The following is a 15,229-nucleotide window of genomic DNA, read 5'->3' on the forward strand; positions in this document are numbered from 1 at the left end:
ACTTAACTTGATATAATAATGCCCAGTTTAAAAAGTAACTGATTATGTCATCTAGAATTGAACATTTTTAACAATATTTCAACACAAAACATTTACTAATCAAATGTTCAAAAACATACTCAAGACAATAAACCAGTTGGGTTTTTCTCTCAAAAAAACGCAACATGAGGGAAGGATATAATAAATGTCCCAGTTTAAAAAGCAGTGAACACCCACATCCACCATACTCAAGGAGTTGGGTTTTAAAATGCAACAGAGGGAAGGATATAATGCCCAGTTTAAAAAGCACTGAACACCCACATCCACCATACTCAAGGAGTTGGGTTTTAAAAGTGTAACAGAGGGAAGGATATAATGCCCAGTTTAAAAAGCAGTGAACACCCACATCTACCATACTCAAGGAGTTGGGTTTTAAAATGCAACAGAGGGAAGGATATAATGCCCAGTTTAAAAAGCACTGAACACCCACATCTACCATACTCAAGGAGTTGGGTTTTAAAATGCAACCGAGGGACGCTTGAAATGGAAATGCACAACTTGTATGCTACTGCAATTTATTCTAATATTTTCAATTGGAAAGTCAATGTATGACACATTGCAAACTGTTACATGTTACAAATGTGTCATTACTCCGAATACCATGGAATTACATAGGTTTGGGCACTGATCTACACTGTCAAATAAGAAAACAACAACCCTGAAATATCTTGCTTCGTTTGAAAATGTGGTGCAGAATGTCTTGCAAGTCCATCAGGACAGGGCAATTCACCCATTGTAGCCAAATCGGCCCAGCTGTGTGTGTGTGTGAGAGAGAAAGTCTTGCAGCTGGCAGCGTTAGCTTCTTCATGTTTTGTGTGATTAAGACTATTAATGCTTTGAACATGACATCAGCAGAGGTGTCTTTACAACTGAGATTAGACAAATAATGTCGTTTAAATTGCAGATTTCTGTATTGCCCCTCTGTGCCCAGATGTATAGATATATCGTTTGCTGGCGTGTATGGATTTAACTACAAATACCTTAGAACTATAGCTACTGTACATCAACTTGTGCCACAGATAGGTCGACCGGGAAACCGGTTTCTGAACAACTGGTTAAATTGTACTTGGAATAAAAAAAAGAGTAGTGGTGAGAGTCAATGTAGTATTGCCGTATAGAATAGTCCTTTGTGCTCACATGCCATCTTTATGCAGATAGACTTATTGCACGATATTTGCTGCTCTTCACTTGCTTTCTATCGGAGTGTTGACTACAGAAGATCCTATCAGCTGTCGTTGGATTCTTAGGAAGCGCTTTAGAGGTTTGTTTATGCAGCACTACTTTTGTGTACATCCGATATTTTTTTTTACACAATCATGAATTAAGTGTTTTATTTCTCGAAATCATCAGTTAACTTAATTGAATTGTGAAAACGGTTTTTAATATATGTTTAATCTTAAACTATTGGACATGATTGATGCCGAATGGCTGGAGTATTCCTCGGGTCTATTTCTTCTGGATGGCAGTGCTTCGCCTTTCTCCTCGATCCCTGCGCTTATAGCCGCCATCTTGAATTTTAATCTTTAATTTCTGAAATGTTTTTGTTTCCGACGATATATTTTTCCCGATTACAGTATCGTACCAATTCTGGATTATTATTTTTTTTTTTTGTTGTTGAAGGATTATCTAATGTTCCTGCTCATCTTGGAATAAATATTTAGTGAGTATTTTTTATTTTATTTTTAAACGTTATTTGTTCAATCGGTGAATGGTCGTTGCAAGACGTCCCTGACACTTTTCTATGGGTGGAAAAATGTTTTCAGAACGTAAGTTACCTCGCTAACAACTGTGCCGTTTTTATAGTCAGCTAGTTACTGTAACAGTTGTCAGATCATGTAGATAACTACTAGTAAACATTCCAAACTCAGCCATGATAGTAAGTTACCTAGTAATAAAGAAAACAAAACGAGATATGGACGAGCTAGTCAGTTTTCCTGAACTAGCGTTAGCGATGCTAGCTAACCTCGGTTATTGGGCCTGAGCGAGTGTTTTGTCTATTTTGCTTTTTCAAAAACAGATAGTTAACGTTTAGCTACGTGTTTATCGTACATTGTTTGTATATTAGGTGTATTTAGGCTCGACTTTTGTGTTGAATCACTAGCTAGATTGTTTCGGTACCTATCTAAACTGGTAGATAATTAGCTAGCTATACAGATGATTTGCTTTAGCAAGTTAACACGGGTGTTTTACTCTACTGTTATTGATTAATGTTAGCTAACTAAACATTACTAAACCCTGTTAACACCAAGGCATTGAAACGAATATTAGCAGTGTCGGTGAGTGAGACGTATGTCAACTTTCTGTAAATAGTTAAGTCGCTTTCAAGTTTTCAAGCCTTTCCATAAATTGTTAAGCTAATGCCCGGGCCAACCTACATAGCTATGTAACATCGCTAAATATTGTGTAATGTCCACCCTCTGACATGCAAATAGACCACATTAACGGCGAGTTGGCTATCATCAGGCCTCTGTTTGAAATGGAAAGTTGACAAACATGTATCAGTGGTGTCCTTCCGGGTTCCTCGTTGAACACTTTTCTCAAAACAGTCAACTAACTAGCGAACGTAAACTGGCACATGATGTGGTAACGTTTCTGACATTGATATACCCCCCTCAGCATGAGGTGTTGCACTAATTTGCCAGCTGGTTTTTGACGAGGCCCTGTCGGTACAACCGACGGTGTTGTTGTTAGCTTGTACTGACGTTACGCCGGGGCGTATTTCTGTTGCTAAGTGTTCAAGGGTGCAGCTAGCTAAACCAAATCCATTGTTCCATAAAATACATGCATGGCTTCTATTGCCCTTTAGCTTAACTTCCGATCGATATTTTATTGTTATGTGTGTGTCTGGCTGCCAAATAAGACATCATCACGCACGTCTCAAACGTACCAAATTTGAGTCGGCCAACGCGGCTTCCCTCATTCGACCACTAAGTGGCGCTGCAGATATAATCTGAAGATTCTACACTATTTATATTTTAGATTATTATATAGATTTTTTGGGGTTGAACTCAGTCTGGGTCTCAATTTACTGTTGAGAGTTAAACTATAAATAACTTTTTTATTCGTCACATGCTTTGTAAATACAACAGGTGTAGACTAACAGTGAAATGCTTACTTCCCAACAATGCAGAGAGAAAAATATAATAATTATAGAAAGATATCAGGGTTTAACGTTTTTAGCAGGTAGGAAATATGATATTTTATATTTTCTTGTCCGAAAACTCAAGCCCCGCCCCCCCCCCCCACACACGTAAGAAAGGTCTAACACAAATCAAATGCATTATGATCTATCTTCAAATCAAATTATTTGTCACATACACATGGTTAGCAGATGTTAATGCGAGTGTAGCGAAATGCTTGTGCTTCTAGTTCCGACAATGCAGTGATAACCAACAAGTAATCTAACAATTCCAAAACTACTGTCTTATACACAGTGTAAGGGGATAAGGAACATGTACATAAGGATATATGAATGAGTGATGGTACAGAGCAGCATACAGTAGATGGTATCGAGTACAGTATATACATATGAGATGAGTGTGTAGACAAAGTAAACAAAGTGGCATAGTTAAAGTGGCTAGTGATACATGTGTTACATAAGGATGCAGTCGATGATGTAGAGTACAGTATATACATATGCATATGAGATGAATAATGTAGGTTAAGTAACATTATATAAGGTAGCATTGTTTAAAGTGGCTAGTGATATATTTACATAATTTCCCATCAATTCCCATTATTAAAATGGCTGGAGTTGGGTCAGTGTCAATGACAGTGTGTTGGCAGCAGCCACTCAGTGTTAGTGGTGGCTGTTTAACAGTCTGATGGCCTTGAGATAGAAGCTGTTTTTCAGTCTCTCGGTCCCAGCTTTGATGCACCTGTACTGACCTCGCCTTCTGGATGATAGCGGGGTGAACAGGCAGTGGTTCGGGTGGTTGATGTCCTTGATGATCTTTATGGCCTTCCTGTAACAACGGGTGGTGTAGGTGTCCTGGAGGGCAGGTAGTTTGCCCCCGGTGATGCGTTGTGCAGTCCTCACTACCCTCTGGAGAGCCTTACGGTTGAGGGCGGAGCAGTTGCCGTACCAGGCGGTGATACAGCCCGCCAGGATGCTCTCGATTGTGCATCTGTAGAAGTTTGTGAGTGCTTTTGGTGACAAGCCGAATTTCTTCAGCCTCCTGAGGTTGAATAGGCGCTGCTGCGCCTTCTTCACGACGCTGTCAGTGTGAGTGGACCAATTCAGTTTGTCTGTGATGTGTATGCCGAGGAACTTAAAACTAGCTACCCTCTCCACTACTGTTCCATCGATGTGGATAGGGGGTGTTCCCTCTGCTGTTTCCTGAAGTCCACAATCATCTCCTTAGTTTTGTTGACGTTGAGTGTGAGGTTATTTTCCTGACACCACACTCCGAGGGCCCCACCTCCTCCCTGTAGGCCGTCTCGTCGTTGTTGGTAATCAAGCCTACCACTGTTGTGTCGTCCGCAAACTTGATGATTGAGTTGGAGGCGTGCGTGGCCACGCAGTCGTGGGTGAACAGGGAGTACAGGAGAGGGCTCAGAACGCACCCTTGTGGGGCCCCCGTGTTGAGGATCAGCGGGGAGGAGATGTTGTTGCCTACCCTCACCACCTGGGGGCGGCCCGTCAGGAAGTCCAGTACCCAGTTGCACAGGGCGGGGTCGAGACCCAGGGTCTCGAGCTTGATGACGAGCTTGGAGGGTACTATGGTGTTGAATGCCGAGCTGTAGACGATGAACAGCATTCTCACATAGGTATTCCTCTTGTCCAGGTGGGTTAGGGCAGTGTGCAGTGTGGTTGAGATTGCATCATCTGTGGACCTATTTGGGCGGTAAGCAAATTGGAGTGGGTCTAGGGTGTCAGGTAGGGTGGAGGTGATATGGTCCTTGACTAGTCTCTCAAAGCACTTCATGATGACGGAAGTGAGTGCTACGGGGCGGTAGTCGTTTAGCTCAGTTACCTTAGCTTTCTTGGGAACAGGAACAATGGTGGCCCTCTTGAAGCATGTGGGAAAAGCAGACTGGTATAGGGATTGATTGAATATGTCCGTAAACACACCGGCAAGCTGGTCTAGGCATGCTCTGAGGGCGCGGCTGGGGATGCCGTCTGGGCCTGCAGCCTTGCGAGGGTTAACACGTTTAAATGTCTTACTCACCTCGGCTGCAGTGAAGGAGAGACTGCATGTTTCCGTTGCCGGCCGTGTCAGTGGCACTGTATTGTCCTCAAAGCGGGCAAAAAAGTTATTTAGTCTGCCTGGGAGCAAGACATCCTGGTCCGTGACTGGGCTGGATTTCATCTTGTAGTCCGTGATTGACTGTAGACCCTGCCACATGCCTCTTGTGTCTGAGCCATTGAATTGAGATTCCACTTTGTCTCTGTACTGACGCTTAGCTTGTTTGATAGCCTTACGGAGGGAATAGCTGCACTGTTTGTATTCAGTCATGTTTCCAGTCACCTTGCCCTGATTAAAAGCAGTGGTTTGCGCTTTCAGTTTCACGCGAATGCTGCCATCAATCCACGGTTTCTGGTTAGGGAATGTTTTTATCGTTGCTATGGGAACGACATCTTCGACGCACGTTCTAATGAACTCGCACACCGAATCAGCGTATTCGTCAATATTCCCATCTGACGCAATACGAAACATGTCCCAGTCCACGTGATGGAAGCAGTCTTGGAGTGTAGAGTCAGCTTGGTCTGACCAGCGTTGGACAGACCTCAGCGTGGGAGCCTCTTGTTTTAATTTCTGTCTGTAGGCAGGGATCAGCAAAATGGAGACGTGGTCAGCTTTTCCGAAAGGGGGCGGGGCAGGGCCTTATATGCGTCGCGGAAGTTAGAGTAACAATGATCCAAGGTTTTACCACCCCTGGTTGCTCAATCGATATGCTGTTAAAATTTAGGGAGTCTTGTTTTCAGATTGGCTTTGTTAAAATCCCCAGCTACAATGAATGCAGCCTCCGGATAAATGTTTTCCAGTTTGCAAAGAGTTAAATAAAGTTCGTTCAGAGCCATCGATGTGTCTGCTTGGGGGGATATATACGGCTGTGATTATAATCGAAGAGAATTCTCTTGGAAGATAATGCGGTCTACATTTGATTGTGAGGAATTCTAAATCAGGTGAACAGAAGGATTTGAGTTCCTGTATGTTTCCTTCATCACACCATGTCCCGTTAGTCATGAGGCATACGCCCCCCACTCTTCTTACCAGATAGATGTTTGTTTCTGTCGGCGCGATGCGTGGAGAAACCCGTTGGCTGCACCTCCCTGGATAGCGTTTTCCCAGTAAGCCATGTTTCCGTAAAGCAGAGAACGTTGCAGTCTCTGATGTCCCTCTGGAATGCCACCCTTGCTCGGATTTCATCAACCTTGTTGTCGAGAGACTGGACATTGGCAAGAAGAATACTGGGAAGTGGTGCGCGATGTGCCCTTTTTCGGAGTCTGACCAGAACACCGCCGCGTTTCCCTCTTTTTCGGAGTCGTTTCCTTGGGTCGCTGCATGCGATCCATTCCGTTGTCCTGTTTGTAAGGCAGAACACAGGATCCGCGTCGCGGAAAACATATTCTTGGTCGTACTGATGGTGAGTTGACGCTGATCTTATATTCAGTAGTTCTTCTCGACTGTATGTAATGAAACCTAAGATGACCTGGGGTACTAATGTAAGAAATAACACGTAAAAAAACTAAAAACTGCATAGTTTCCTAGGAACGCGAAGCGAGGCGGCCATCTCAGTCTGCGCCGGAAGTTGAGAGCATCAGACAGCATCAGTCGGCGCCATAGAGCATCAGACAATGTAGACCTGTCTCAATGTAGGCCTGTTGCAGTTTCCTTAGCTTATTGATGAGCATTGAGGGCACTATAGTGTTGAACACTGAGCTGTAGTCAATGAATAGCATTCTCATACAGATGTTCCTTTTGTCCAGGTGGGAAAGGGCAGTGTGGAGTGCAATAGAGATTACATCATCTGTGGATGTGTTAGGGCGGTATGCAAATTGGAGTGGGTCTAGGGTTTCTGTGATAATGGTCGTGATGTGAGCCATGACCAGCCTTTCAAAGCACTTCATGGCTACAGATGTAGGTAATCATTTAGGCAGGTTACTTGAGCGTTCTTGGGCACAGGGACTATGGTGGTCTGCTTAAAACATGTTGGTATTACAGACTCGGGCAGGGAGAGATTGAAAAGGTCAGTGAAGACACTTGCCAGTTGGTCAGCGCATGTTCGCCGTACACGTCCTGGTAATTCGTCTGGCCTTGCAAATTTTTACCTGTTTAAAGTTCTTACTCCCATCGACTGCAGAGAGCATGGAACAGCTGGTGCTCTCATGAATGTTTCAATGTTATTTGCTTTGAAGCGAGCATAGAAGTAGTTTAGCTCGTCTGGTAAGCTCTTTTCACTGGGCAGCTCTCGGATGTGCTTCCCTTTGTAGTCTCTAATGGTTTGCAAGCCCTGCCACATCCGACGAGCATCAGAGCCGGTGTTGTACGATTCGATCTTAGACCTGTATTGACGCTTTTCCTGTTTGATGGTTCATCAGAGGGGATAGCAGGATTTCTTATAAGCTTCCGGGTTAGAGCCCCGCTCCTTGAAAGCTCTGGCTTTTAGCTCAGTGCGGATGTTGCCTGTAATCCATGTCTTCTGGTTGGGGTATGTACAGCTGGATGTTTGCATACACCTTTTAGCCAAATACATTTCAACTCTGTTTTTCACAATTCCTGACATTTAATTATAGTAAAAATAACCTGTCTTAGGTCGCTTAGGATCACCACTTTTATTTTAAGAATGTGAAATGTCAGAATAATAGTAGAGTGATTTTATTTCAGCTTTTTATTTCTTTCATCACATTCCCAGTGGTTCAAAAGTTTACATACACTCAATTAGTATTTGGTAGCGTTGCCTTTAAATTGTTTAACTTGGGTCAAATGTTTCGGGTAGCCTTCCACAAGCTTCCCACAATAAGTTGGGTGAATTTTGGCCAGTTCAGTTCTGCCCACAAATTTTCTATAGGATTGAGGTCAGGGCTTTGTGATGGCCACTCCCAATACCTTGACGTTGTTGTCCTTAAGCCATTTTGCCACAACCTTGGAAGTATGCTTGGAGTCATTGTCCATTTGGAAGACCCATTTGCGACCAAGCTGACTGATGTCCTGAGATGTTGCTTCAATATATCCACATAATTCTCCACAAATGGTATAGAGGGAAATAGTCCTATAATTCCTATAATAACTACAACTTAAAACGTCTTACCTGGGAATAATGAAGTCTCATGTTAAAAGGAACCACCAGCTTTCATATGTTCTCATGTTCTGTGCAAGGAACTGAAACGTTAGCTTTCTTACATGGCACATATTTCACTTTTACTTTCTTCTCCAACACTTTGTTTTTGCATTATTTAAACCAAATTGAACATGTTTAATTATTTACTTGAGGCTAAATTGATTTTATTGATGTAGTATATTAAGGTAAAATAAGTTCATTCAGTATTGTTGTAATTGTCATTATTACAAATAAATAAGTACAAATCAGCAGCTTAATCGGTATCGGCTTTTTTGGTCCTCTAATAATCGGTATCGGCTTTTTTGGTCCTCCAATAATCGGTATCGGCCTTTTTGGTCCTCCAATAATCGGCATCGGCCTTTTTGGTCCTCCAATAATCGGTATCGGTGTTGAAAAATCATAATCGGTCGACCTCTAGTTCTTATAGGCACTTTAGTATTGCCAGTGTAACAGTATACGGTGGGGCAAAAAAGTATTTAGTCAGCCACCAATTGTGCAAGTTCTCCCACTTAAAAAGATGAGAGGCCCGTAATTTTCATCATAGGTACACTTCAACTATGACAGACAAAATGAGAGAAAAAAAATCCTGAAAATCACATTGTATGAGTTTATATTAATTTATTTGCAAATTATGGTGGAAAATAAGTATTTGGCCAATAACAAAAGTTTATCTCAGTACTTTGTTATATACCCTTTGTTGGCAATGACAGTGGTCAAACGTTTTCTGTAAGTCTTCAAGGTTTTCACACACTGTTGCTGGTATTTTGGCCCATTCCTCCATGCAGATCTCCTATAGAGCAGTGATGTTTTACAATAGGGCGGTATCCATTTTTCCCCAATACCTTCATACCATCCTTGGGTTTACGCTATTACCAAATGTTTGCATAAACAAGAAGACTGCAGATAGGGTGGGAATTGAGGCTTTAACTCCGCATGCTGGCAAACAAACAAACAGCATTACGTTTCTTCAAATAGAAAACACGCCACTAGTGATGTTACTGGGCCGTACCCACTACCCCCTGTAGCGCCTTGTGGTTCGACACCGTGGATGTACTGGATGGTCCACCGTGGATGTACTGGGCCGTACCCACTACCCCCTGTAGCGCCTTGTGGTCGACACCGTGGACCCACTACCCCCCTGTAGCTGTAGCGCCTTGTGGTTCGACACCATGGATGTACTGGGCCGTACCCACTACCCCCTGTAGCGCCTTGTGGTTGACACCGTGGATGTACTGGGCCGTACCCACTACCCCTGTAGCGCCTTGTGGTCGACACCATGGATGTACTGGGCCGCACCCACGACCCCCTGTAGCGCCTTGTGGTCGACACCATGGATGTACTGGGCCGTACCCACTACCCCCTGTAGCGCCTTGTGGTCGGATGCCAAGCAGTTGCCATATCAGGCGGTGAAGCAGTCAGTCAAGATGCTCTCAGTGGTGTAGCTGTAGAACTTTCGGAGGATCTGATGACCCATGGCACATCTTTTTGCAGCCTCCTGAGAGGGAAGAGGCGTTGTCGTGCCTTCTTAACGACCCCCTGTGTTGTTGTGTGTGGACCATGATAATTGATTAGTGACGTGGACACAGAGAAGCTTTCAACCTGCTCCACTACAGCCCCGTCGATGTAGATTGGGGGTGGCTCGGGCCCTCCGTTTCCTGTAGTCCACCATCGGCTCCTTTTGTCTTGCTGACACGTTGAAGGAAATGTTGTTGTCCTGGCAACACACTGCTAGGTCACTGACCACCTCCCCTACAGGCGGTCGTTGGTGGTCAGGCCTAACACCGCCGTGTCGTCAGAGAACTTGATGATGGTGTTTTTGGAGTCGTGCCTGGCGACGCAGTCCTGGTGAACATGAAGTACAGGAGGGGATTAACGCGTCAATGCTGCGTATTTCTGCTGTCCAACTTTTCATTATGTAATCCCAAAATGTTTACTGCATATGTGTGCAATAAAATGACTCACCCGGGGATATGGCCGATGCTCTTCACTGGTGCTTAGGAGATGGGCTCGAGGCCTACTGTTGTTCCCATCTATTAAGTTTAGAACTAAACGATAGGTTTCGTCTTTTCATTTTCTTCTCTTTTAAAACAGTAGCTTTCCAAACTAGGTTTTCCCGACACTGAATTGATAAATGTTGCGATATGCCTGGCTGGGCGTCTTCTACTTCACACTGACTGTCACAACTCAATCATCTATTAGGGTATTTACCAAGCGGCCTGCCTTTCCTTCCAACTGTAGGCAATGTGATTTAAAATATATTCATTACGGCTAGGGAAGTTAATGACCCTCTGTGGCCAAATCATGCTTTAGTAGCTTATATGAATGATTCGATTTAGTTCTGTACAGCCTAATTAGCCTACTCCTCTCTATGTAATTTTGGCAATTTAATTCAATTTACTTCCCGTTTTGAATTGTCCTGTAGCTTAGCAACCGCTTTCCGTCACCGGTACTTCCCGTTTTGACCTGTAGCTTAGCAACCGCTCACGGACCACTTCCGTCACCGGTACTTCCCGTTTTGAATTGTCCTGTAGCTTAGCAACCGCTTCATCGGACCACTTCCGTCACCACCTGTTTTGAATTGTCCTGTAGCTTAGCAACCGGTACTTCCCTGTTTTGAATTGTCCTGTAGCTTAGCAACCGCTTCATCGGACCACTTCCGTCACCGGTACTTCCTGTTTTGAATTGTCCTGTAGCTTAGCAACCGCTTCATCGGACCACTTCCGTCACCGGTACTTCCTGTTTTGAATTGTCCTGTAGCTTAGCAACCGCTTCATCGGACCACTTCCGTCACTGGTACTTCCTGTTTAGAATTTTTACTTGTAAGCAGGAATCAGAAGGATATCGTTATGGTCATATTTGGCCAAATGGTGGGTGAGGGAGAGCTTTGTATGTGTTTCTGTGTGGAGTGAAGGAGATCAAGTCGCCTCTAGTTGCACAGGGGGACATGTTGCAGCGTCACCTCACCAAATACACAAGTTGCAAATTATAAATGTGGTTGTGCATCAGCAGTTTCTCTCATCATTCACTGACAGTCACTCAATTAGCCCTTGTCAGCAAAAAAAAAACTATTTGTAAGTTTGTCTAGCGGCTAGCTATCTAAACTTGTCGTAGTCATGGTTGAATTACCGACCACTTTTGATTTTTAGTTTCTCTCTCTCACTCAAATATCATATTAAAAACTGCAAACATTTCTCTCCACCATATGGGAAAATGTGTAGATTTGCAGGAAATGAGCTGTGAAACTGCATGGTTTTGTTTCTGCCCTATTGGCAAAATCAGTATAATTGCATGAAGTTATAAAATTGCTAAATCTTTTCTTCGCCCCATGGCAAAATGTGTAGAATGGCAGGAAATGAATTATAAAACATTTTCTTCTCTGCTGTCCGGTGAGGAGGAGCCCCCCTCCTCCTCACCGGACAGCAGAGAAGAAAATGTTTGGGGACTAAAAGTGATTTGCTCGCAAGGTGGGGGGCAACAATTTCTCGTAGGGGCCCCAAAATGCTAGGGCTGGCTCGGACTTAAAATATGGGTACGCAAGCACTTTGATCGGGCCCATACCCATCTCTTCAGGGTGGAGACCATGTCTTCAGTATGACTGGATGATGTAATGAGATGGTGTGTCTAACCCGGCCTTCATCCATTCCTCTTCCCACCCCAGGTGACAGCCCCTAGCTTCCAGTCTTCCCCACTCTGAGTGCTCCCTCAACTCAGAGACTCAATGCAACTGGACCAGGGGGCTTATGGGTATGAAGTGGCTGGGCCAATCCAAGAGCATGGTGTTGAATGGCAGCAGGTACTCTACCAGTGAGCAGCAGCCCGTGAGCCAGAGCCAGACCCGCTCCCAGCAGCAGCTACACCCACAGAGGAGCTCTCTCCGACCAGGGACTGGCAGCAGGAGATGTAGCCGCCGTGAGTACTGGGACTGGGAATATATTCTATCATATGTGGGTCATATTCATAAGTGTACACCGTATCAAAACATTTTACAATGGGGAAAACATTTTGCAGCAAAAAACAGAGTTTCTTATTCTTATTGGACACGTTCAGTTTGTTTCCTCGTGAATGACCCTGGGCCTAGTTCAGTTAGGACACAACATTTTGAAACGGAGCCGTAGGCCTACTGTGTACTTGATACTGTCCAATAACAGCACAGGTTTTAGCTTTCTGTTGCAAAATGTTTCGCTATGGAATGACCCACTTATCCTAACCTTAACCAATAGTGGGGAAAATGCAACAAGATTAGCTTCTTGGGAGCAGTTCCCAACCTTTTTCCGTTCCCGGGGAACACCAAATCACTGTCAAAAGCTCCACCATTCACGGAACCATTTTAACCTCTCTTGGGTAGGGGGCAGTATTTTCACGTCCGGATGAAAAGCGTGCCCAAAGTAAACTGCCTGTTACTCAGGCCCAGAGGCTAGGATATGCATATAATTGGTAGATTTGGAAAGAAAACACTCTAAAGTTTCTAACACCGTTAAAATGATGTCTGTGAGGATAATAGAACTGATATGGCAGGCGAAACCCTGAGGACAACCCCCCCCCCCCCCCCCCCCCAAAAAAAGTTCAGCCTACCACTGTTTTCAATGGCTGTCACTTTTATTATAAGGCGACACGTCCTCGCAGATTGTTGACATCTAGTGGAAGCCCTAGGAACTGCTGGTTTTTGGAAAAATGACATTTACATTACATTTACATTTGAGTCATTTAGCAGACGCTCTTATCCAGTGTGACTTACAAATTGGTGCATTCACCTTATGACATCCAGTGGAACAGTCACTTTACAATAGTGCATCTAAATCTTAAAGGGGAGGGAATACTTATCCTATCCTAGGTATTCCTTAAAGAGGTGGGGTTTCAGGTGTCTCCGGAAGGTGGTGATTGACTCCGCTGTCCTGGCGTCGTGAGGAGTTTGTTCCACCATTGGGGGCCAGAGCAGCGAACAGTTTTGACTGGGCTGAGCGGGAGCTGTAATTCCTCAGTGGTAGGGAGGCGAGCAGGCCAGAGGTGGATGAACGCAGTGCCCTTGTTTGGGTGTAGGGCCTGATCAGAGCCTGGAGGTACTGAGGTGCCGTACCCCTCACAGCTCCGTAGGCAAGCACCATGGTCTTGGCGGATGCGAATTCAACTGGAAGCCAGTGGAGAGAACCGGGGTGACGTTTGGGAATTGAACACCAGACGGGCTGCGGCGTTCTGGATGAGTTGAAGGGGTTTAATGGCACAGGCAGGGAGCCCAGCCAACAGCGAGTTGCAGTAATCCAGACGGGAGATGACAAGTGCCTGGATTAGGACCTGCGCCGCTTCCTGTGTGAGACAGGGTCGTATTCTGCGGATGTTGTAGAGCATGAACCTGGAACGGGCCACCGCCTTGATGTTGGTTGAGAACGACAGGGTGTTGTCCAGGATCACACCAAGGTTCTTAGCGCTCTGGGAGGAGGACACAATGGAGTTGTCAACCGTGATGGCGAGATCATGGAACGGGCAGTCCTTCCCGGGAGGAAGAGCAGCTCCGTCTTGCCGAGGTTCAGCTTGAGGTGGTGATCCGTCATCCACACTGATATGTCTGCCAGACATGCAGAGATGCGATTCGCCACCTGGTCATCAGAAGGGGGAAAGGAGAAGATTAGTTGTGTGTCGTCTGCATAGCAATGATAGGAGAGACCATGTGAGGTTATGACAGAGCCAAGTGACTTGGTGTATAGCGAGAATAGGAGAGGGCCTAGAACAGAGCCCTGGGGGACACCAGTGGTGAGAGCGCGTGGTGAGGAGACAGATTCTCGCCACGCCACCTGGTAGGAGCGACCTGTCAGGTAGGACGCAATCCAAGCGTGGGCCGCGCCGGAGATGCCCAACTCGGAGAGGGTGGAGAGGAGGAACTGATGGTTCACAGTATCGAAGGCAGCCGATAGATCTAGAAGGATGAGAGCAGAGGAGAGAGAGTTAGCTTTAGCAGTGCGGAGCGCCTCCGTGATACAGAGGAGAGCAGTCTCAGTTGAATGACTAGTCTTGAAACCTGACTGATTTGGATCAAGAAGGTCATTCAGAGAGAGATAGCGGGAGAGCTGGCCAAGGACGGCACGTTCAAGAGTTTTGGAGAGAAAAGAAAGAAGGGATACTGGTCTGTAATTGTTGACATCGGAGGGATCGAGTGTAGGTTTTTTCAGAAGGGGTGCAACTCTCGCTCTCTTGAAGACGGAAGGGACGTAGCCAGCGGTCAGTGATGAGTTGATGAGCGAGGTGAGGTAAGGGAGAAGGTCTCCGGAAATGGTCTGGAGAAGAGGGGAGGGGATAGGGTCAAGCGGGCAGGTTGTTGGGCGGCCGGCCGTCACAAGACGCGAGATTTCATCTGGAGAGAGAGGGAGAAAGAGGTCAGAGCACAGGGTAGGGCAGTGTGAGCAGAACCAGCGGTGTCGTTTGACTTAGCAAACGAGGATCGGATGTCTGCGACCTTCTTTTCAAAATGGTTGACGAAGTCGTCTGCAGAGAGGGAGGAGGGGGAGGGGGAGGAGGATTCAGGAGGGAGGAGAAGGTGGCAAAGAGCTTCCTAGGGTTAGAGGCAGATGCTTGGAATTTAGCGTGGTAGAAAGTGGCTTTAGCAGCAGAGACAGAGGAGGAAAATGTAGAGAGGAGGGAGTGAAAGGATGCCAGGTCCGCAGGGAGGCGAAACATTTCCTTCATTTCCGCTCGGCTGCCCGGAGCCCTGTTCTGTGAGCTCGCAATGAGTCATCGTGCCACGGAGCGGGAGGGGAGGACCGAGCCGGCCTGGAGGATAGGGGACATAGAGAGTCAAAGGATGCAGAGAGGGAGGAGAGGAGGGTTGAGGAGGCAGAATCAGGAGATAGGTTGGAGAAGGTTTGAGCAGGGGGAAGAGATGATAGGATGGAAGAGGAGAGGGTAGCGGGGGAGA

General features: G+C 45.5%; 1 protein-coding gene across 1 annotated transcript in view; it reads left to right on the forward strand.

The window, feature by feature from the left end:
• The first annotated feature begins 1,565 nt into the window (after positions 1-1,565).
• The window catches only part of LOC124018489 (histone-lysine N-methyltransferase KMT5B-like), a 30,273-nt gene continuing 16,609 nt past the window's right edge, over positions 1,566-15,229 (forward strand). The window contains exons 1-2 of the mRNA XM_046333818.1: positions 1,566-1,805; positions 11,984-12,234. Of these exons, the coding sequence (XP_046189774.1) occupies positions 12,066-12,234 (169 nt within the window). The 5' untranslated portion in view covers positions 1,566-1,805; positions 11,984-12,065. The remainder of the gene's footprint in view (positions 1,806-11,983; positions 12,235-15,229) is intronic.

This window comes from Oncorhynchus gorbuscha, unplaced genomic scaffold, assembly GCF_021184085.1.
Source record: "Oncorhynchus gorbuscha isolate QuinsamMale2020 ecotype Even-year unplaced genomic scaffold, OgorEven_v1.0 Un_scaffold_536, whole genome shotgun sequence".
NCBI classification, from domain to species: domain Eukaryota; kingdom Metazoa; phylum Chordata; class Actinopteri; order Salmoniformes; family Salmonidae; genus Oncorhynchus; species Oncorhynchus gorbuscha.